Below are 20,998 nucleotides of genomic sequence, written 5' to 3'. Positions count from 1 at the left end.
CATGAAAAGTGTTTGATGGCTCTGGGCCTGTATTCACTGTAATTCAGAAGATTGAGGGGTGACCTCATTGAAACCTATCGAATGGTGAAAGGTCTTTATGGAGTGGATGTGGAGACAATGTTTCCTATGGTGAGAAAGTTTAAGACCAGAGGACCCAGACTCAGAATAGAGTGGCGTCCTTTTAGAACGGAGATGATGGGGAATTTCTTTAGCCAGAGAGTGGTGAAGCTGTGGAATTCTTTGCCACAGGCACCTGTGCAGGGCAAGACTTTATAGGGGCTGAGAGGAAAATTGAATCAGCCATGGAAAAATGGCAGGGCAGATTCAGTGGGCCAAATGGTATAATTCTGATCCTGTATTTATGGTTTAAGTGAGTGAAATTCAGAGGGATCTGGGTTCTCTAGCACATGAATCACCAAAAAAAAAATCAGCATGTGCTCTTACAAGTAGTTAAAAAGAGAAACAGTGTATTGGTCTTCATTGCAGAGGTTGAACTTACAGAAAAGAGAGGTTTATTTCCAATTCTACAGAGGTTGGTGAGGCAGTCCAGCAAAGATTCACCAGGATCGCCCTGTCGGCAGAGGGTGACAGTATTGTGCAGAGTTCAGAGCAATGAGAATGATATAAAGTCCTAAGGGGGATTTGATACAGTGGCTGCTGAGATGTTTTCACTAGTGCAGGGATTGTCAACTTTTTTATGTCATGGACCCCAAGACTGGAGCCCCTGAATTAGTGGGAGAGAAGTGACAGGGGAACGGTGCTGAGGTGTGTAGAAATTGCTTCTCTCAGAAGGGGGATTGAGGCAGCATGGATCAGCCATGTTCATATTGAATGGCTGGATAGCTTGAGGGGTCAAGGGCTCTACTCCTCCACTGTACTCTTGCAATGAACAGGTCCTTGTCGCATTGCCCGGCTGTGAATCAGAGACTCAGCAATCAGCAATTTGTCCAAAGGAACTGCGTGTAACACCTGCACGCTGGGTGATGACATACTGCACGATCAGGTGAGGATGTGAGCATCAATGAAGATATTCAGAGTTCAAAGTAAACATACGTACACTACCCTGAGAATCGTTTTCTTGTGGGCATTCACTGTAATTGCGAAGAAACAGAATAAAATCAATGAAAAATTGCACACAACTAGACACACAAACTGTGTGTAGAAGACATCAAACTCTGCAAAGATGGGAAGGAAACGATAAAAGTCAGCAATAAATATCGAGACTGTGAGATGAACTGTCCTTGAAAGTGTGTCCATCGGTTGTGGGAACAGTTCAGTGTTGGGGCTGTGTGAAGTTATCCCCTCTCATTCAAGAGCTGATGGTTGAGGGGTAATAACTATTCCTGAACCTGGTGATGTGGGTCCTGAGGCTCCTGCACCTCCTTCCTGTTGGCAGCAGTGAGAAGAGAGCAGGGCCTGGATGGTGGGGTTCCTTGAGTTTGCAAGGGGCAAGAGGCAAACCGAGTCAAGGGGGCAACAACTTGTGGAAAACTGCAAAGTTCTCCATATTGTGTTAAATAGTCATAAGGTACAGGAACAGGCTCTTCGGCCCACTGTGTTCATGCCATCCATCAGGTCCCTGTCAATGCTTATACCATTCAGCAGTGCCTTAGCATAACATAGCAGCTTATGGTGCCTTAGTGATTCAGATGCTTGTCCAGATATCGTAAGTGAATCTGACTTCACCACCTTCCAGGGGAAGCAAGTTCTTCCTCAAATCTCCTCTAAAGCTCTCGGAGAGCGATCAGTAATTTGGGCGTTGTTGATTAGAATGTGAGCATACTCATTAAAAAGACAAATGGAGAGTTGGTCTTAATTGCGAGAGGTTTTAAGTACAAGGATAAATATATCTTTCTGTAATTGCACCAGGCTGCAGAGTGCTGCTTGGCGTTCTGGCTTCCCTGCTATACGGCGAGTGTTCTCGGTACAGGTGCAATGCAGTGAAGGTTCTTTGGCACTGTGGGTCAGTTACATGAGGAGGGACTAGGCAGGCCAAGCCTCTAATCCGTGGAATTGAAAAGAATGAGAGGAAGTGTTCAGGGTTCTGAAACGGAAGATCTTTCTTCCGGCTGAGGAGTCTGGAATCTGTGGTTCAGAGTCCCAAAGTAAATGCTCAGTATAGGCCCACAATGATATGTAGACCTTTTAACCTACTGCAAGATCAGTCTAAGCTTTCCTCCCCATATAGCCCTCCATTTTTCTCACATCCATTTGCTTACTGTGAGGGGAGAGAGTCAATACGTTCTCACCCAGAGGCCTGTAGCGGTTTGGATGTGAAATCATTCAGAACTGAGATGAGGAAAGGCAAAAGCGAGTCTCCACTTCACTGCTGTACTCGGCAACTGAATTTCATAACACTCACACGTTTCACTTTTTGTTTTCTTTCTCTCTACAACACCGGGGAGGCCCTTCGTGCAGTTTCAGCAACTCCCTCAGCGCTAGAAAAAGTGAGGGGCACAGAGGCAGAGACCCTGACAGAGTCGGAGAGACGGAGAGATGGGGACACAGATGGAGTCAGAGAGACAGATGGAGAGACGGGAGCGCTGACGGAGAGACAGGGACACTGACGGAGATGGGGAGATGGGGACTCAGAGGGAGACAGGGTCGCTGACGGAGTCGGAGAGACAGGGACACAGACAGAGGCGGAGAGGCGGGGACACAGACAGAGACGGAGAGATGGGGACACTGATGGAGACAGAGTCGCTGACAGAGACTGGGACACAGAGTCGGAGATGGGGACACTGACGGAGACTGGGAGATGGGGACACAGACGGAGACAGGGTCGCTGATGGAGACTGGAACACAGACGGAGTCGGAGAGGCAGGGACACAGACAGAGTTGGAGAGACGGGGACGCTAATGGAGATGGAGAGATGGGGACGCTGACAGACGGGGAGATGGGGACACAGACGGAGACAGGGTCGCTGATGGAGACTGGGACACAGACAGAGTCAGAGAGGCGGGGACACAGATGGAGTTGGAGAGACGGGGACGCTAATGGAGATGGAGAGACGGAGATGGGGACGCTGACGGAGACGGGGAGATGGGGGACACAGACGGAGACAGGGTTGCTGACGGAGACTAGACACAGACAGAGTTGGAGAGACAAGGATGCTGACGGAGATGGAGAGGCAGGGATGCAGATGTGCAGACACTGGGATAGAGACACAGATCCAGAGAGAGGGGAAGCCCACAGGCAGAGGCACAGTAGTTGGAGCTCATTAAAGGGGCCACAGTAGAGATAGAAGTGGGATGGGCAGAAGTAACCGATTCTCCGATGGGCAGGAGAACCAATAAGAAAATGAGAGGGCGAATATATGGAACAGGATTAGGCCGGTGGGTTGCTGGGCAGCATGGCTTGAAGGATGCTAGGGCCTACTCAATAAATAAACAAACAGGATGAGAGGCTGGAATCCAGATTTTAATTGAAAGTTGAAGCAAATAATCTGTGTTTAGGATTACAATTTTATTGCTTGGGTCCCCCTCGTTACGATGTGAATATGTTGGTCATACATATAGACTGTTCTGTTTTTTTTGCCAGAGCAGTCACCTTTGTGGTCTGACCTTTGGAAGGTTCTGCATGTGACAGGAGTGTGTAGGCAGTGGGAATGTCACTATCCTGTGTTTGAGAGGCAGCCGAGCTGCCCACTATGGGTTACTTACCAGCTTGTTCTCATCACAGCTCAGCTGACTGACAGAGCCGGTGGCTGTGTGAGGCACAGACACCACCCCCACCACCGCACCAGCATTTGATTGTGTATGTGAAACAAAACGAGAAACTAGAAATGAAATCACGGATTTCTGAGTGAACTGACCACCAGGGAAATGGACTGTATCATGTGTCAGGATGCAGCTCGAGAGAAAGCCACTGGTTTCATTATGCTTGTCCCAGCTCTCAGTGAGAATATTCAGTAGTTCCTCCTCCCTTTCTATGACTCTCCGCTCTATAACTTTTTTTCTTCATTTCCTCATCTCCCTTGGGGCAACTCTGCTGTATATATTGAAATATGCTACTTCCTCCTGATGTTGTTCCTCCTTCCCTTCCTCCCATGGTCCACTCTCCTCTCCTATTTGATCCCTTCTTCTCTAGCACTTCATCTTTTCCACCTTGCTCCTAGCTTCTTACTTCCTCCCGACTCCCACCCACCTGGCTTCACCTATCACATTCTAGCTTCTTACTTCCTCCCGACTCCCACCCACCTGGCTTCACCTATCACATTCTAGCTTCTTACTTCACCCCCACTCCCGCACCCATCTAGCTTCACCTGTCACCTAGCTTGGACTCCTTCCTCTCACCCCACCATTTTAATCTGACATTTTACCCTTTCTTTCCAGTCTCGAAGAAGGGTCTCGGACTGAAATGTCGACTGCTTATTCATTTCCACAGGCGCTTCCTAACCTGCTGAGTTCCTCCAGCATTTTATGTGTTGTTCACATAAATACAGTCTGTTTGCCTCTTGAACAGAAACTCATTGCTTTGCGTTTAATCTGATGGAAGGTGGGAGATCAGAGATTATTCCCTTAAATGTCAAGTCGTCACTTTTTATTGTCATTTCGACCATAACTGCTGGTACAGTACACAGTAAAAATGAGACAATGTTTTTCAGGACCATGGTGCTACATGAAACAGTACAAAAACTACACTGAACTATGTAAAACAACGCAAAAACTACACTAGACTACAGACCTTCCCAGGACTGCATAAATTGCACAAAACAGTGCAGGCATTTCAATAAATAATAAACAAGACAATAGGCACAGTAGAGGGCAGTGGGTTGGTGTCAGTACAGTCTCTGGGTATTGAGGAGTCTGATGGCTTGGGGAAAGAAACTGTTACGTAGTCTGGTTGTGAGAGCCTGAATGTTTCGATGCCTTTTCCCAGATGGCAGGAGGGAGAAGAGTTTGTATGACGGGTGCATGGGGTCCTTCATAATGCTGTTTGCTTTGCGGATGCAGAGTGTAGTGTAAATATCTGTAATGGCGGGAAGAGAGACCCCGATGATCTTCTCAGCTGACCTCACTATCCGCTGTAGGGTCTTGTGATCCGAGATGGTGCAATTTCCGAACCAGGCAGTGATGCAGCTGCTCAGGATGCTCTCAGTACAACCCCTGTAGAATGTGATGAGGATCGGGGTTGGGCAAGAATCTTAATTCATTTCTAGCTGGATGTTCAAAGTAAATTTATAATCCAAGTTTGTATATATACAGGAAAATTAAGAAATACTATAGAATTTATGGAAAACTGTCCTTAAAACAAGGAGGAATAAGCAACCGAAGTGCAAAACTGTGGAAATAAAAATGAATAATACTGAGAAAGTAAGTTGTCAAGTTCCTGAAAGTGAGTCTGCAAGTTGTGTAATCAGTTCAGAATTGAGGTGAGTGTATGTACCCATGCTGATGGTTGGTAGGGTAATAGCTGTCCCCAAACCTGGTGGTGTGGACCTATGGCTCTGGTACCTCCTGGCCAATGGTAGCAGCAAGAAGAGAGCCTGGCCTGGGTGGTGGTTGGGGAGGGGGGCGTCGTTGTGATGGATGCTCCTTTCTTGTTGCAGTGCTCAATAGTTGAATGAGAATGGATACATTTGAGTACACAAGGCTCTCCTTTGCCAAAGTGATCATTGCTCTCAATTATATGCACAAAGAAATCCAGGAGAAAGCACTGCTGTGGAAATCCTTGATGCATCAATTTAAAAACCCCAGTTTTGTATCAAATCCCTGACGGAGCACTATAGTAAAATAGCATTTAGTGCAGTGGTATTACAGCTCGGGGTATTGGAGTTCCGTGTGTTCATTCCCAAAGTCTGTAAGGAGTTTGTATGTTCTCCCTGTGGAATGCATGGGTTTTCCCCAGATGCTCCAGTTTCCTCCCACAATCCAAGGGCCTACTGGTTACTAGGTTAATTGGTCATTGATAATTGTCCCATGATTTGGTTAGGGTTGAATAGGGGGTTATCAGGGGTTGCTGGGGGTGCAGCTGGAAGGGCCAAAAGGGGCAATTCTGAGCTGTATCTCTAAATAAATGATTTCAGAAATGAATCTATCTTCAGTGAAAGCCTTGAAGAAAGGTACTTTTTCTCAATTTTATATGATTAAAATTATGGCTGTGTGTTATGAAATGATTGCAGACTTTGTGTATGTACAAGTTTCAGGAGGGAAAATACAGGTGAAGGGTTAAGGTTGGGATGTGAAGAGTGGGAGAGAGAGCTCTGTCAGAAATGCTTTGTTCTCATAAAATCTGTCATTTTGTCTGCATATCACTTGTGCTTAAGCCGATTTTGATGATTAAACTTGCAACTTCCAAGCATAAATATTTATAAATGTTTCCAAAAGTGTCTTGTTGAGCCATCACCCCTGTTAGTGTGGGCTGCTTACATACTCGTGCACTGGCAAAGGGTAAGTTTTCCTGTAATTGATGATGAAGTGGGTGGTGAGCAGTAAAAGGACTGTAATAATGTTGTAAGTCTAGTACTTTTTAAAATTTTATTTAGAGACACAGCATTGAGAAGCAAAGCCACTTAGCAGCCCCTGACAATCAGGATTTAACCCTAACCTGATCATGGGACAATTTACAATAGCCGATTCTGGGCTGTGGGAGGAAACTGGAGCGTGTGGAGGAAGTCCAAACATTCCTCTGGGAGGTCTTACAGAGGACACTGGGATTGAACTCTGAACTCTGATGTCCCAAGCTGTAATGGCGTCGCACTAACTGCTACGCTACCGAGCCTCTGAGAGCTCCTTCTCTGTACTTGTGCCGAGCAGCTATGGACATTCCTTCAAAACGCCATACGTGTTGCAGGATCTGGTGCAGAGTCTTGACCCGAGGCATTAACACATTCCTTTTCCCTTCCACAGATGCTGCCAGACCTGCTGAGTTCTTCCAGCAGTTTTTTTTTTTGCTTCAGATTCCTGTGTCTGCAGTCTTTTGAGTCCTCGTGGGCAGAAGGTTTTAAATCCGGTTAACGGGTTCTGCAGTAAGAGTGAAAGAGTACAATTTTCATATAAACTTCAGGCATATGTCAACGTTATATGGTGTTCCTGACAGGTCATTCGTTTTCAAATTGCAGACGTGTTCTCTCTCAAGGAATGAAGATGTTTAGTGCTGCTGTCCCATCTCATCTGTCTGATCAATTCATTCTTGTTACAGTCAGCAGGAGAATTCAGTACAGCAGACTCTGTACTGCAGAGTTATGGCACAAAGTTGGTCTGAAGACCAGTACAGATCCGTCACTTGCACCCCACCAGTTGTGGCACAGAGTTGGTCTGAAGATCAGTACAGATCCGTCACTTGCACCCCACCGGTTGTGGCACAGAGTTGGTCTGAAGATCAGTACAGATCAGTCACTTGCACCCCACCGGTTGTGGCACAAAGTGGTCTGAAGATCAGTACAGATCCGTCACTTGCACCCCACCAGTTGTGGCACAGAGTTGGTCTGAAGATCAGTACAGATCCGTCACTTGCACCCCACCGGTTGTGGCACAGAGTTGGTCTGAAGATCAGTACAGATCAGTCACTTGCACCCCACTGGTTGTGGCACAAAGTGGTCTGAAGATCAGTACAGATCAGTCACTTGCACCCCACCGGTTGTGGCACAAAGTGGTCTGAAGACCAGTACAGATCCGTCACTTGCACCCCACCGGTTGTGGCACAAAGTGGTCTGAAGACCAGTACAGATCCGTCACTTGCACCCCACTGGTTGTGGCACAAAGTTGGTCTGAAGATCGATACAGATCCGTCACTTGCACCCCACTGGTTGTGGCACAAAGTTGGTCTGAAGACCAGTACAGATCCGTCACTTGCACCCCACCGGTTGTGGCAGAGTTGTTCTGAGGAACAGCACAGATCCATCGCCTCGACCCTCACCACCTATAGCAAATGTCATAAAATGTTTTACAAACAAATGCCAGGGATGTGAGCTACATTCCCCAGTTGGCTTGGCAAGCATATTTGACCATTCTGCCCACCTGCATCGACTCACTTAGCTGCCATCCTCCTCGCAATCCTGATCTCCGTCTGACTCGCAACACCACCTCCTCGTCCTGCCTCGTAACCCCCCCCCCCATCTACCCAGAGCAACCTTTCACCAACTTGTTTATCACTTTGCCTTAAAATATTCCAAGATTCTGCTTCAGCACCCTTTAACAAAGAGAGTTCCAATGACTCACCGCCCTCAGAGAGATCTCTGCTTTCGATAGGCAGCCCCTTACTAATTTTAGACTATGACACTCTGTCCTCACCCCCTCCCAGTTCTAAATGTTCCCTCATTATGTAATCCCATCCAGATCTACAAAACCCCCATAGGATCTTTTGATCTCAATTGTTAATTCCTATCTTCTAAACCACACAGATACAAGCCTGCCCTGTCCAAACCAGCCCTAAGATAACCCAGCCATTAGAAACATAGAAAACTTACAGCACAATACAGGATCTGCAGCCCACAAAGTTGTGCCGAACACGTCCCTACCTCAGAAATTACTAGGCTTACCTATATCCCTCTATTTTTCTAAGCTCCATGTACCTATCCAAGCGTCTCCTAAAAGACCCTATTGTATCCGCCTCCACCACCGATACCGGCAGCCCGTTCCATGCACTCACCACTCTCTCTGAGTAAAAAATTTACCCCTGACATCTCTGTACCTACTCCCCAGGACTTTAAACCTGTATCCTCTTGTGGCAACCATTTCAGCCCTGGGAAAAAGCTTCTGACTATCCATACGATCAATGCCTCTCATCATCTTATACACATCTATCAGGTCACCTCTCATCCTCCGTCGCTCCAAGGAGAAAAGGCCGAGTTCACTCAACCTGTTCTCATAAGGCATGCTCCCCAATCCAGGCAACATCTTTGAAAATCTCCGCTGCACCCTTTCTATGGCTTCCACATCCTTCCTGTAGTGAGGCGACCAGAAATGATCACAGAACTCCAAGTGGGGTCTGACCAGGGTCCTATATAGGTCTAGTAAACCTGCTCTAAATGTGAACACACTTGCATCCTCAAATGAGAGGACCACAGCACTCCAGATGAACTGAAACAGCCTTCCTCCTTTCGGATTCTTTCTCACTCCTCCTACCTCCCTCATATGGAGGGAATGAGGGGAAACCAATGGATATGGAGGTTTTCAACAAGGCAGAGTTGTTGAACAAAATTGAGGCCCTCCACTGGTTGGGATCAACCATGGATGTAGTGTCCTAGTTGTCTACAGGACAGTATGATAAGGAGAGCAAGCTGTTGCCCATGTAACAGGCTCCCCCTCTCCACGCAGCAGATGAATCCAAAGGAATTGCAGAGAGCAGTACCACTTGGCATCACTGGCATTGCCAGTCAGCGCTGAACTCAGCGTAGGACTGCCTTAGGGAGTTCCGCTCCGGATATTTCCTCGGGGTTTACTCCTGAAGCCTTTTCCATGGGTGGCTGTAGCCAGAGGCAGCCTAGGGCTGAGATCAGAGTTTGTGTCCTCGTAATTGAGCTGCCAACCATGGCTGACGAGTTCCATCTGCCCAAAGCAACTGGTTTTAAAGCACCAGTAACCCACCTTTTCCACTTCTTCTGTCAGTGGAAATGGTTCTGCTGGGATTAGTAGCAAAGCCACACGCGAAGGCCAGGAACTGGTCTTGGTCGTCTGAGGCTATTAGAGACACAGATCACTGGGAGCATTTAGTAGGTAGTGGGAATTCATCCCCTACTACTCCCCAGCTATGGCAACCTTACAGAACCTGATCAAAATTAATGAATGTGGAGTTGGTGACCAGGGTTGAGAATTGGGTTAACAGATAGAAAACAGGCTTTGAATAAACTAGTTCTTTGCTGAATTGGCTGTGTGATATGTGAATACAAGCTGTTCACAGTTTGACTCCGTGACTTGGCAGATGGGACCATGTACAGCATCTCCAAGTTTGCTGCCGACTTGAATCGCTGTGGGAATATGAGGAAGGGTGAGGATATCAAGCTGAGTGAGTGGGCAACAGTGTGGCAGGTGGAGCACAGTGTGGGAAACCAGGAGGAATCCCACTTCAGTGGAAAGCCCAGAAATGGTGAGAGGCTGGGAATGGCGATGTGCCGGGAAACTTGAGAATTCTTGTATATGAGCCAGTGAAAATTAACAGGTGCAGCAGGCGGTTAGCAAGGCAGAATTGGTTTGTATTACAGGTGGGTTTGTGCACATACCTGGGTAGGGATCTATAGTTTTTTTTCTCTCCTAACCTTACAAGGGATATTTTTGGTCTACATCAGAGATTTTCAACCTGGGGAACAGACCCCTTGCTTAATGGTATTGGTCCATGACGTATAAAGCGTTGGGTACCCCTGCTCTAGAGTGAGTGGACTGATAGATCTGTCATGGGAGAGATTGAATAGCCTTGACCCCTGTTCTCTAGACTTCAGAGGCATGAGAGGCAACCTCGTTTGGAACAGACAAAAAGGCCGAGAGGAGGTTTCCCTGACTAAGGAGTCCGGAACCATCTGTCATGGTCCCTAAATAAGAGGTAGATGATTTAAGGTTCAAATGTGAGTGGTGACTCTTGGCTGCAGTTCTCCATCCCAGAGTCTACGGGGGTTCTAGTGCTGATGCCACTTCAAACAGAGGTTGGCAGAGTTCTGAATGGACGGATACTTGGTCACGTACGTGAATGGGAAAGGTTTAGCGTGATAGGGACCAGATGGGACTAGCTTACATGAGCACCATGCTCCACCTTAGTTGGAGTGATCAGTCTATTCTCTTATTGCTTGACTATCATCCTTTACTCTGGAATCTTGGGATATGGGGATTGGACTGGACAGTGGAGTTGAGGTAGAACATTAGCCACAATCCTGTTGAATGGTCAAGATGGACTCAAGGTCCTGGTGCCACTCCTGTGAAATTCAAACTATTGTTTGTGTGTAGTTCAAGGTTGGAATGGCTGCTTGTAAGAAGCTTGCTGTCGGAAGGTGAGGTGTTATTCCCCAAAGATATTTTGGGCTTTGTAACCATGTTGGGGGACCAAAGATGAAGATCGGAGTGGTAGGCAGAATTAAAAGGGACAGGCTGTTTGAGGTAACACCCCCTGCAATGTGTTCTGCAAAGAGGCCACAGTCTCCATCATTAGAGGAGACTACAGCATGCTAAAGAAGAAGTAAATGGCAGTTTTACTGGAAGGATGTTGGGGAAGGGAAAAGGTAACTTTGCACGTGTTGCAGCTCCTGTGATTATGTGGGACAGTGCTATGAAGAGGGAAGTGGTTATCGTTGCTCCTCAAACTGTCGTAGAGCCGTATGGCACAGAAACAGGCCCTTTCCGCTCACCTCATGCATGCTGACCGTGGTCCTATCTACACTGGCCCTGTTTCCCTGCCTGGGCTGATATCCTTCCTCAACTTACTGTCTGAGCTCTGCCGCCCAAACACCGTTTAAAAGTTGTGATTGTATTTGCCTCACCAGCCTCTTTGAGGAAAACATGCCCCTCAAACCTCCTCCGAATTTCTCCCCGCTCACCTTAAACCTGTGCCTTCTGGTTCTGGACTCCCCTGTCCTGGGAAAAGATCTGACCACCTGACTTGTCTGTGTTCATCATGATTGCATAAATCTCTGAGGTCATCCCTCTGCCTGCTGGGTTCCAACATCGCCAATCTCTGGTTATAAGTAAGGCTGTTCATTGCTGGCCACGTCCTAGCGGAATCCCTTTCTGCATTGTTTCTGATGTGACCATGTCCACCCGATAATAGGGTGCCGTATGGTCAGTGTTTGGTACAGTTGCAACATGACATCCTAACTCTTGTACATAATGCCTCGGCCTATGGAGGGAAGCACTCTTCGTGCCCTATCCACCCTCTACCACCACTTTCAGGGAGCTGTGAACTTGCACCCCGAAGTCCCTCAGTACAGCAAAATCCCCCAGGTCCCCTACCATTTGCTGTAGATGCCCTGACATCTAAAAGCGCCTCATCACACATTTGTCTGGTAAAACTCTGCCACAGCTCCACCCAGCTATCTAACTGATTAATGAGCTTTTCATCCCCTTTGCCACGGACTTCTCCACCGATGTTAATCCTAACTGCAGATGTAGTAATCAGTGTGCCTCCATTCCGATCCAAGTCACTTCAGTAAGGGCAGTCAAAATGTCAATTCATAACGTGTGGATGGTGAGGATTGTTGTGAAAATTAAACAGCGTTGGTGAGATGTTACTTTTAACAATGCAGCCCTGTTTTTACTTCTAAAATATATGTTATTCATAAAAATTTATACAGGAAATCCAATACAAACACTGGCTGTACCATCAAATCAATTTTGTTCTGGTACAGTGTGCTATTACCACTCTTGTTTTCTCCTTAATGTCCCCCATGAAGCGTTGCACACTTCTGAGAGGCTGTGACACACAGCGTAGCTTCTCACTGGCTAGTGAACGATGGCTGGACTCTCAGCTGTGGTACTCTGCCACAGGACCTTTACCCTGGCCGCGCCGAGCTTCAGTGCGTCCCTCTGCACGTACACCTGCAGCATGGGTCAGCGGCATTCTCTTACAGATAACTCCACACTCTGCAAGACCAGCACGGTTTGCATCTTTCGCCAATGCAGCACCTGATATTTGTCTCAGTATGTGTCCCTGGGAACAGCCCGCAGATCAGAGATCTGTTCGGCGTGAACCTCAGAGACATTTGCATCCTCCAGATCTTTGATTGAGCAAACAAAGAGATGGTGGTATTTCCTTCTCGCTCTTGCTGTCATCAGCACGGATTCCATTGGGATTTTGACTCTGTCCTTAAAGCACCTGACAGGAGGGATCCCTCAACTGCCAGAAGAATGAGGCCCGGTCTTGTCATTGTGCTCTGGCGACGAGGTGTTCTGCTGAGTGACTTCGCCTGTCTGCTTGGGAAAACAGGCCCACGGGATGTGCTGTGTCCTTTTGCAGGATGTTTCATGCTGACCCCTTCTTGTTAGACTTGTGGTTGAAAGTGTTTCTTAGCAGAAACTTTTCAACAAAGAACAGGCCCAATTGACATGGTGACATGATAGAGGGGTACAAGATGAAAAGGGAATAGATCGAGTGGACAGCCAGGGATGTTTTTGCAGCGCAGAAATGGCTACTACATGGGGGGCAAAGTTGAAGATGATTGGAGGGAAGATTAGGGGGAGTGTCGGAGTTAAGATCTTTTACACAGAAGGTGGACTGTGCAGCTGAGGGTAGTGGTGGAGGCAGATGCATTAGGTAGACACACGGATGATAGAAAAATAGAGAGTCATGTAGGAGAGAAGGGTTAGATTAAATTAAAAGGTTGGCTGAAGGGCCTATACTGTGCTCTGCTGTTCTATGAATGGAACATTGGTTGGCAGCAAGGCCAGGGGTGGATAAAATCTTGGCACATCATGACACTTGGGGCTTTGTGTTGGGAGACCTGTTGGATGTGACACCTCACAGTCTCCAGGTAGAATGGAAGGTGGTTCAGGTGACGCACAAACAGATTTGTGGGGTACTGGCCCACAACACAACACCACAAAGCACTTCACAGCTCATCTCCAGACTCCTGTCTGCCCATGAGAGGGAGCATTCCACCCACAATCCCAATTTTGTACTTTACCTTGTTTGTTCGCTCCAGCCAGTTCTTGCCAAGCAGCTCTGTGGTAGCGATGCCAGGCTGGGCTCCGGGATACTTCTGGTCTGTGCTTTCCCGTTTTGGAATCTCATTCAGGTGCTGGCTGCACAAGGACCTCTCTCCGGCCAGTGCCAGCAGCCCCTGTTGGCTTTTCAGTGAATGCCCAAGTCACTCCTCCTCGGAGTCTCTGCAGCTGGACTAGTATGCCAGTGTCTAGTATCCTGCTGCAGTTGTTGTCTGCCTTCACTTTGACATGTTCATTTTGTGTGTTGAACATGCTGTGTACCGGTATCCCAACATCACTGGTCGTAGAGTCTGTTATACAGTGCATCTTCTGTCGTATCCTGGGAGCTTTCCCGAGACAAGGTCAGGACCTTGTTACCCTTCCACAAAAGTTTGGGGTTGGGGGGGGCAGTCAGCTACCAAGTAATGCCATGGGGCACCAGGGTAACATATTACAGCTCAGGGTTTGGAGTTCCCGTGTAAGAAAGTTTGAACGTTCTTCCTCTGTGTGTACGGGTTTTATCTGGGTGCTCCCATTTCCTCGCACAGTCGGAAGACGTATCGGTTAGGAGGTTAGCTGGTCATTGTAAATAGGCTTCAGCTGGTGGGTCGCTGGGTGGTGTGGCTTGTAGGGCTGGGAGGGTCTGTTCCACACCTTATCTCTAAACCAACAAATCAATAAATGATTGGTCGTGGTGACTGTAATACAGAGTATCCTCTGTCGTATCCTGGGAGCCTGCCCGAGACGAGGACAGGTTATGGTGACGCTTCACTGGGTCAGACTCCACAAAAGTTCTTGGGGGGGGGGGTGTGGGAGTGGGGGGAGGGATTGAATCAGTCAGCTGCCAAGTAACTCCATCCCACATAGCGACACAGAGAATCAGGAAGCATCGCTGTCGGTGACTGGGAAGTGCAGAAGAGTTAACAGATCATTGGTACACCTCTGCCACACTACTGTCACTCAGGTAGTAAAATGAAACGGCTTGCGTTACGTACGGTTGGTATCTGCGTTCCGCTTCACCGAGTTTGTGAATTGTGTGTTAGTTCTGCTTTGCTACAGGAGCAGAAAAGGTCAGTCAGCCCATTGAAGCTGCGCTGTCTCCTTTGTAAGCTAACTAACTAATCAGTCCCAGTTACATTAGCAATGTTTCAGAGGGTTAAGAGGAGATTAAGTGTTGTTTGGAAGAAAGTTAACCCACCTTCTTGTCAAGAGGTTTGGTGGTCAGTGGGCAGTCTTTGGACAAATGACAGTCCTGTTCCTGACTCTGGTTTGAAGAGAGGAAACTTATTCTCTGCATGACTGAAGCATTGCGTCTCTGTTGGGAAGCTGCTAAGTCTTCTCTACGCGGCCCTGATCTCCATTCTGCATTGCGGAGCCCAGAGCCAAAACAGAGGTAAAAAAAAAACCACGTGAATATTTACAAAGTGCTAAATGCCCGTTTCTGTCTCCTGCAGGGTGACCGGGGGTGAATTGTTTGAAGATATCGTAGCCAGAGAGTACTACAGTGAAGCAGATGCAAGGTAAGTTGTTTTGTCAGTCACCCCTCACCTAGAGCCTTTCAGGTGCTTCAGAGTAGCTTGTACCGCAGACATCATGGCTGTACAGGGTGCAGCAGAGAGGCATTCAAATCCCCCCCAGGTGTTGTGAAGTGCCTGAGCCCCACCACAAGTACAGCAGGAACTGATGCTCAGTGCTGGTCACTGGTGCGATGCACTGCCCGATGTGAGTGAGGCAGGGACAGGGAAGGGAAGGTTTCACCCCTGCGCAGAACACTGGGTTTAATCGGATCTCAGGGTTTGAGACTCTGGTACCTTCCCCTTTATCCAATCCCAAGCCCTCCAGCAGCTGAGAGTCTGAACTCGGGGCTGCTGCTTCACTGACGCAAGTTCGATCCCAACCCCAGGACATTCGCCTTTACCTGAGCACTCCGATTTCCTTCCGAAGTGGATTAATTGGCCGCTGGCGTAGGTTGGTGGCAGAAAGAATCGAAGGGAAAATTGATGGTCCTTTGTCGGAGAAAAGGTCTCCCCCCTTCAGAGCCGGCCTCCTGCATTGATGCCAAACTCTGACAGAACGTGGGGGAGGGAGGGGTGGCGGATTAGGTTAAAAGGTTGCCACAACGCTGTGAGCCAAAGGGCAGAGGAAACATGGAGCAAATTAAACGTCAAAGCTGCCGGTCTTCATCCGTGAGCTAAACTGGAGTCCATCCTACAAACAGCTTGGCCCTCCAGTGGTTGCGAGCTTTCCCCGGTTAGCCAGCAGGCGTGAGCAAGGATTTTCATTGTACCCTGGTGTACGTGAGAGATCTGAAATGCTGACTAAGGGGAAGAGTGCTCAGTCACGTTCCTGTCAGTGAGTAATTGCTCCGTGTTCTCACAGACCCATTGAATGCTATGATATCCTGCAGAAAGCTGTATCATACTTTTGGTGCCTGGGGATCTGAATGAGTTTAGAAGAATGAGAGGGTATCTCATTGAAACCTGTTTCAGTAAAGGTTTTGATAGGGTAGATGTGGAGAGGATGCTTTCTATAGTGAGTCTGGGACCAGAGGGCACAGCCTCAGAATAGAAGGATGTCCATTTAGAACAGAGATGAGAGGGTGGTGAATCTGTGGAATTCATTGCCACAAACAGCTGTGTAAACAAATATTGAGTATTTTTAAAGAGGAGGTTGATAGGTTCTTGATTAGTGAGGGTGTCAAAGGTTACAGGGAGAAGTCAGGAGAATGGGTTTGAGAGGGATAATAAATCAGCCATGATGTGAATTGAGGAACAAATGCGATGGGCTGATTGGCCTATGTCTCACAGATCTGATTCACCATCAGTGCGATGAACGTGTCTGCCCCACAGGGACGTTCAGTGAATCACAGGGTTTGCTGCTGTTGTAACATGAGGCTTGAATTGGCAGGTTACGAGCAGAAGGCTCAGCCTAACTTTCTCATCTTAACAAGTCAGCATCACAGTCAGACTATCAGATATATCAGACAGTCAGATATCGGAGAGGTACAAGGTCAAAATGCAGTATTAAATAAAACATTCCCCAATCTCCCACACTGTTCACCTACATTCAATTCTATCAAGAGGAAGGTCAAATTACTGAAGGCAGGAAAAGCCATGATGTCTGTGGAACAACTTGTATTTTTGGTTGTAATTTTCTGTCGAAAGCAGTGATCCTGTTTAGCGGTGGAGCGAGTTGGGGAACTGATCTAGGCTTCATGACACACATCTGCTCAGTGCAACCTGCCCAGATAAATCACTGTGGAGGAACTTCAGTAAAATTAATAATGTTTTGTCGATGATTTAAAACCAAAGTGTGCTCTGAAGGCTAATTATGGGTAGAGCCGTTCTGATTGGCCACGATAGCACTGAGAGTAAGGTAGGAAGGAGGAGGAGGACCTGGGACAGATTTGGCCACATCAATTGAACTGTTGTTGCTTTGGTGAATTTAAAAAATAAGACATCCCGATGGGGCTTTCCATGCTGAGACCAGGAAGTGAAGAGGGCTGTTAGCCACAATGCAGTTGCATTACTTTATTTAGAGATACAGCGGGGATTAGGCCCTCCCGGCCCTTCGAGCTGTGCTGCCCAGTAACCCCCGGCAACCTCTGATTAACCCTAACCTAACCTCGGGACAATTTACAATGACCAATCAACTTACTGACCGGTACGTCATTGGACTGCGTGAGGAAACCGGAGCACCCAGAGGAGACCCACGTGTTCCACCGGGAGGAGGTGCAGACTCCCTGCAGAGGACGCCGGGATTGAACTCTGAACTCCAATGCCCCGAACCGTAATAGTGTTGCGCTAGCCGGTACATTACCGTGGCACCCACTGAGTGCTCGGTGATTGATGAAGTTGGGTTCTCAACTGTACGAGTGGGAAGAGGAAGAGAAGTGCTGAATGGGGCACGGGAGCAGAGTAGAAGATCACACCTCTGTGCTGTGTATGAAGGATGTCCACTTCTCCCTCACCCCCGCCTCTTGCTTGTATAACAACGGCCTTGGAGCTCGACCCATTCCTCTTCCACTCAGCTGAAACTCAGACAACCCTCCCTCTGATTCACTCAGGTCTGCAGAGCGTAGGATTCAGTTGTCAGTGTTGGATAGGTGTTCACGGGCTTAGCATAAGAGATGAGATTTGGGTCTCTGCTGCATAATCATGCCCAGTCCACATTCCCAACTTCTTCCCAAGTTCCTTCGTCTATATATAAAAAAAAATTACCTGATGACTCAACATCTTCAAGCAAGCGTGTGTTAACTAATCCCAGTGACCTCAAATAAATTCCTCTTCATCTCAGTCCGGGAAGAATGACTCAAATGTTGAGTGCAGTGGAGGGAAGTGTATTGCCATGTAGAAGGAATAGACGGAGAGACAGTTTTCCAGATGAGGAGCGACTTTGGAAATCAGAAGCGCAGAGGGACTTTGGAGTCCTCGTGCAGGATTCCTTGAAAATTAACTTGCATGTTGAGTTGGAGGTGAGGGAGACAAATGGAATGTCAGCATTCATTTCAGGGCTAGAATATAAAAGCAAGGTTGTAATGCTGAGGCTTTATAAAATATTGGTGGGACTGCACTTGGAACATTGTGGGCAATTTAGAGGCTCAGAAATGTTGGGACTGGAGATGGTCCAGAGGAGGTTTATGAGAGTGGCTTTGTGCCTGTACTCGCTGGAGTTCAGAAGAGCAAGAAGGGATCTTGTTGAAGCCTGTGGAACATTTAAAGGTTTTGAAAGAGTGGAGAGAATGTTTCAGATAATGGGAGCGTCTAGGACCAGAAGGCACAGCCTCAGAATAGAGGGGTGTCCCTTTATAACAGAAATGAGGAGGAATTTCTTTAGCCAGAGGATGGTGAATCTGTGGAATTTATTGCCACGTATGGCTGAGGAGGCCAGGTCATTGGGTAAAGTTAAAGCAGAGGTTGGTAGGTTCTTGATTAGTGAGGGTGGCAAAGGTTACGGGGAGAGGGCAGGAGAATGGGGTTGAGAAGGAAAATAAATCAGCAGTGCAGACTTGATGGGCTGAATGGCCTAGATCCGCTCCTATAACTGATGGTCTTATGCTCCCTTCGGGACCACCCAATGAACACCCAGCATCTTCCCTGTCAGGGTATTGACATCTCTCTGTGGTCACCTCCCTACCTTCTGAAATCCAATGAGTACAGGAGCCAGACCTGCCAAACTGAAGATTCCCAGGGCGGTGCATCCCAGGAAAAAACAACTCTTTGAACGGGAGTTGGGAAGCTGCACACAGACAGGGCCAGGGCGGGACGCATTTTCCACCTGTGGACAGCACCCAGCCACAGCCTCCATTCCCTAATGCAGCACTGCCTTGGGAGTGTGGGGTGGGGGAATCAGAGTCATGAAATTCGTTGTTCTGAGGCAGCAGTACATTACAGTCTATAATAATAAACTATAAATGAGGATAAGAAATACATATTATTAAAAAGAATTAAATTAAATGAGTAGTGCAAAAAGAGCAGGTAAAAAGTAGAGTGTTAGTACACAGGTTCATGTACTAACTGAAATCTGATGGACATCTCACTGATGACTTGTGGGAGAGTGCAGAGAGGTATATGATCGAGAAGCTTGGGGGTGTGGCAGAGATTAGGGAGAGAGCAGCTGGGAGAGAGAGAGAGGCTACTGACTGGGTGGCTCTTGTAGAGACTGGTGCAGTCTCCTGCCTGTATTGTCCAGCATGTCCGTCAGAGTCCCATATAATTAAGGCATTGCATCACTGTGGGAAATGGGACTGTTGCTGTTCTCCACTTTATGATTAGGGATGCACTCAGTCCCATAAGGTAGCCGGATCTTTGGGCTGGGGTGGGGGAGCATCCGTTTCAATTGGAGATTGTGTTGCACTCAGTTAATGAGTTGGGGTGGTCGGGTTTCACTCTAGAAAAGCACTGCCAACCTTGCTGGCTTTGTGCAGAGGGTCTGCCCGCTCAAGGTCCATCCCATTAAACTGTTTCTCTGCAGAAGACTGGGTGATGCAAATCTGTGAGGGAATGTCTGATTTGGTCACAGCACCTGGTTAATTTTAGCCGGGGAGAGGAAATCAAAGCAGGTGTGAATTATGTTAACAGGATCACTGCACTAGGGGCTGTCTGCTTCAGTCACTACTTCCACCAGTGCCAGTGACTAAACTGCAGACTGGTACCCTGCTATATGACAGTGTGGACGGCCTCTTCATTTGGATTAATTCTCAGGAGAATGATTGGTGAGAGTGTGGGCTGCCACCCCCCCCCCCCCAAGTCTTGCACAAAGTATTTAAAAATCCGGTAGTACAACACACCAGCTGTTTCTTTACTTGTGTAACTAAAATCTCATTCTTTATGCACTTCAGCACTGCCTCCTCCTGTGTTTTACTGTTTGCACATCTTCACATCTAACAGCTTCCCTGCTGAATGTTTTCTATGTCTTTATTCCCCTTGTTTGATGTGCTGATCCAAGTTCTGAAAAGGACTTTTTTCTCTCACTAATTGCGAGTGAGCTAGGGAAGAAGAGTAAGGTACTTTCTGATGCCTGGACGCCCTCGAAACCTCGCTGATCGAGGTGCCGAACAGAAAATTTGGTTGTTGTGTAGTTGGAAAGGCGGCCCGGAGCAGAGATAAAGAAAAGCAGTACCAAGGGGAGTGAGTCTTCAACGCGGTCACTCCTGCGGAGGAAGCTGGGCAGGCAGTGAAGTCTTGGAATTGTGCTTGTTAAAAGATGAGATTGCGTAGCATCCCTACTGTCCTCCTGAGCCCTACCATCCCTGGTCGAGTGCTGCAGTGTGGCCGTCGGCCCGCGGCCGGCTTGCGTCAAATGATTGCATCTTTGCAAAAATAGTGTGTTATGGGATGGCCGTAGCTTGAGGCCCTTGATTCGGGCACTCGTGACGGGCTGTTGAGTGGGGGGCGGGGTGTTGGCGGGAACTGGCTGGTGACTGGGCTTGGAAGTGGATGATCTTCTCTTCAGCCTCTGAGATGCCACCTGGACAATGGTGGGGGCCACCGGTGTTAGCAAACGCCAGCAGACTCGGTCTCTCACGTGGAAGCCTGACGTGGCTCAGTGAGCCCCAGGGTGCAAACTGCTCTGCCAGGTGAAAGAACAAACCGCTGGACTAACTCCAGCTGGTCAGGCAGCGTGTGTGCAGGGAAATGAGCAGTTGGCGTTTCTGATCAACCCTTCATCTGGACTACCTAACACTTCAGAAGTAAATTGGAGGGGAGATCTTCGGTGAAGTGATGTCATGGCAGATGGTGGCATTGGTGGGGTCATAGTCAAGGGCCAAATATGAGGAAGTCTCCAGGAGTTGCCATCCAGCCTCTGCAAGGTTAGAGGTCAGTCCACCAGATTACAGTGGCACCACTAGTCCAGATAAAAAATCTCGAGCTAAAACGTCGACGGTTTAGTTTCTTCCATAGATGCTGCCTGACCCACTGTGCTCTTCCTTC

The 20,998-nt window shown here is 47.9% G+C and overlaps 1 protein-coding gene across 12 annotated transcripts in view; it reads left to right on the top strand.

The window, feature by feature from the left end:
* LOC132392501 (calcium/calmodulin-dependent protein kinase type II subunit beta) overlaps positions 1–20,998 on the top strand; it is a 316,023-nt gene that overhangs the window by 172,170 nt on the left and 122,855 nt on the right. For all 12 annotated transcript variants that reach the window (XM_059966521.1, XM_059966502.1, XM_059966512.1 and 9 more), the window contains exon 5: positions 15,020–15,085. In XM_059966521.1, coding sequence (XP_059822504.1) covers positions 15,020–15,085 — 66 coding nt within the window. The remainder of the gene's footprint in view (positions 1–15,019; positions 15,086–20,998) is intronic.

Source organism: Hypanus sabinus, chromosome 1 (assembly GCF_030144855.1).
Source record: "Hypanus sabinus isolate sHypSab1 chromosome 1, sHypSab1.hap1, whole genome shotgun sequence".
Lineage (NCBI taxonomy): Eukaryota > Metazoa > Chordata > Chondrichthyes > Myliobatiformes > Dasyatidae > Hypanus > Hypanus sabinus.
Note: the sequence above shows the minus strand (reverse complement) of the source record. Positions and strands in the feature narration are given on the sequence as shown.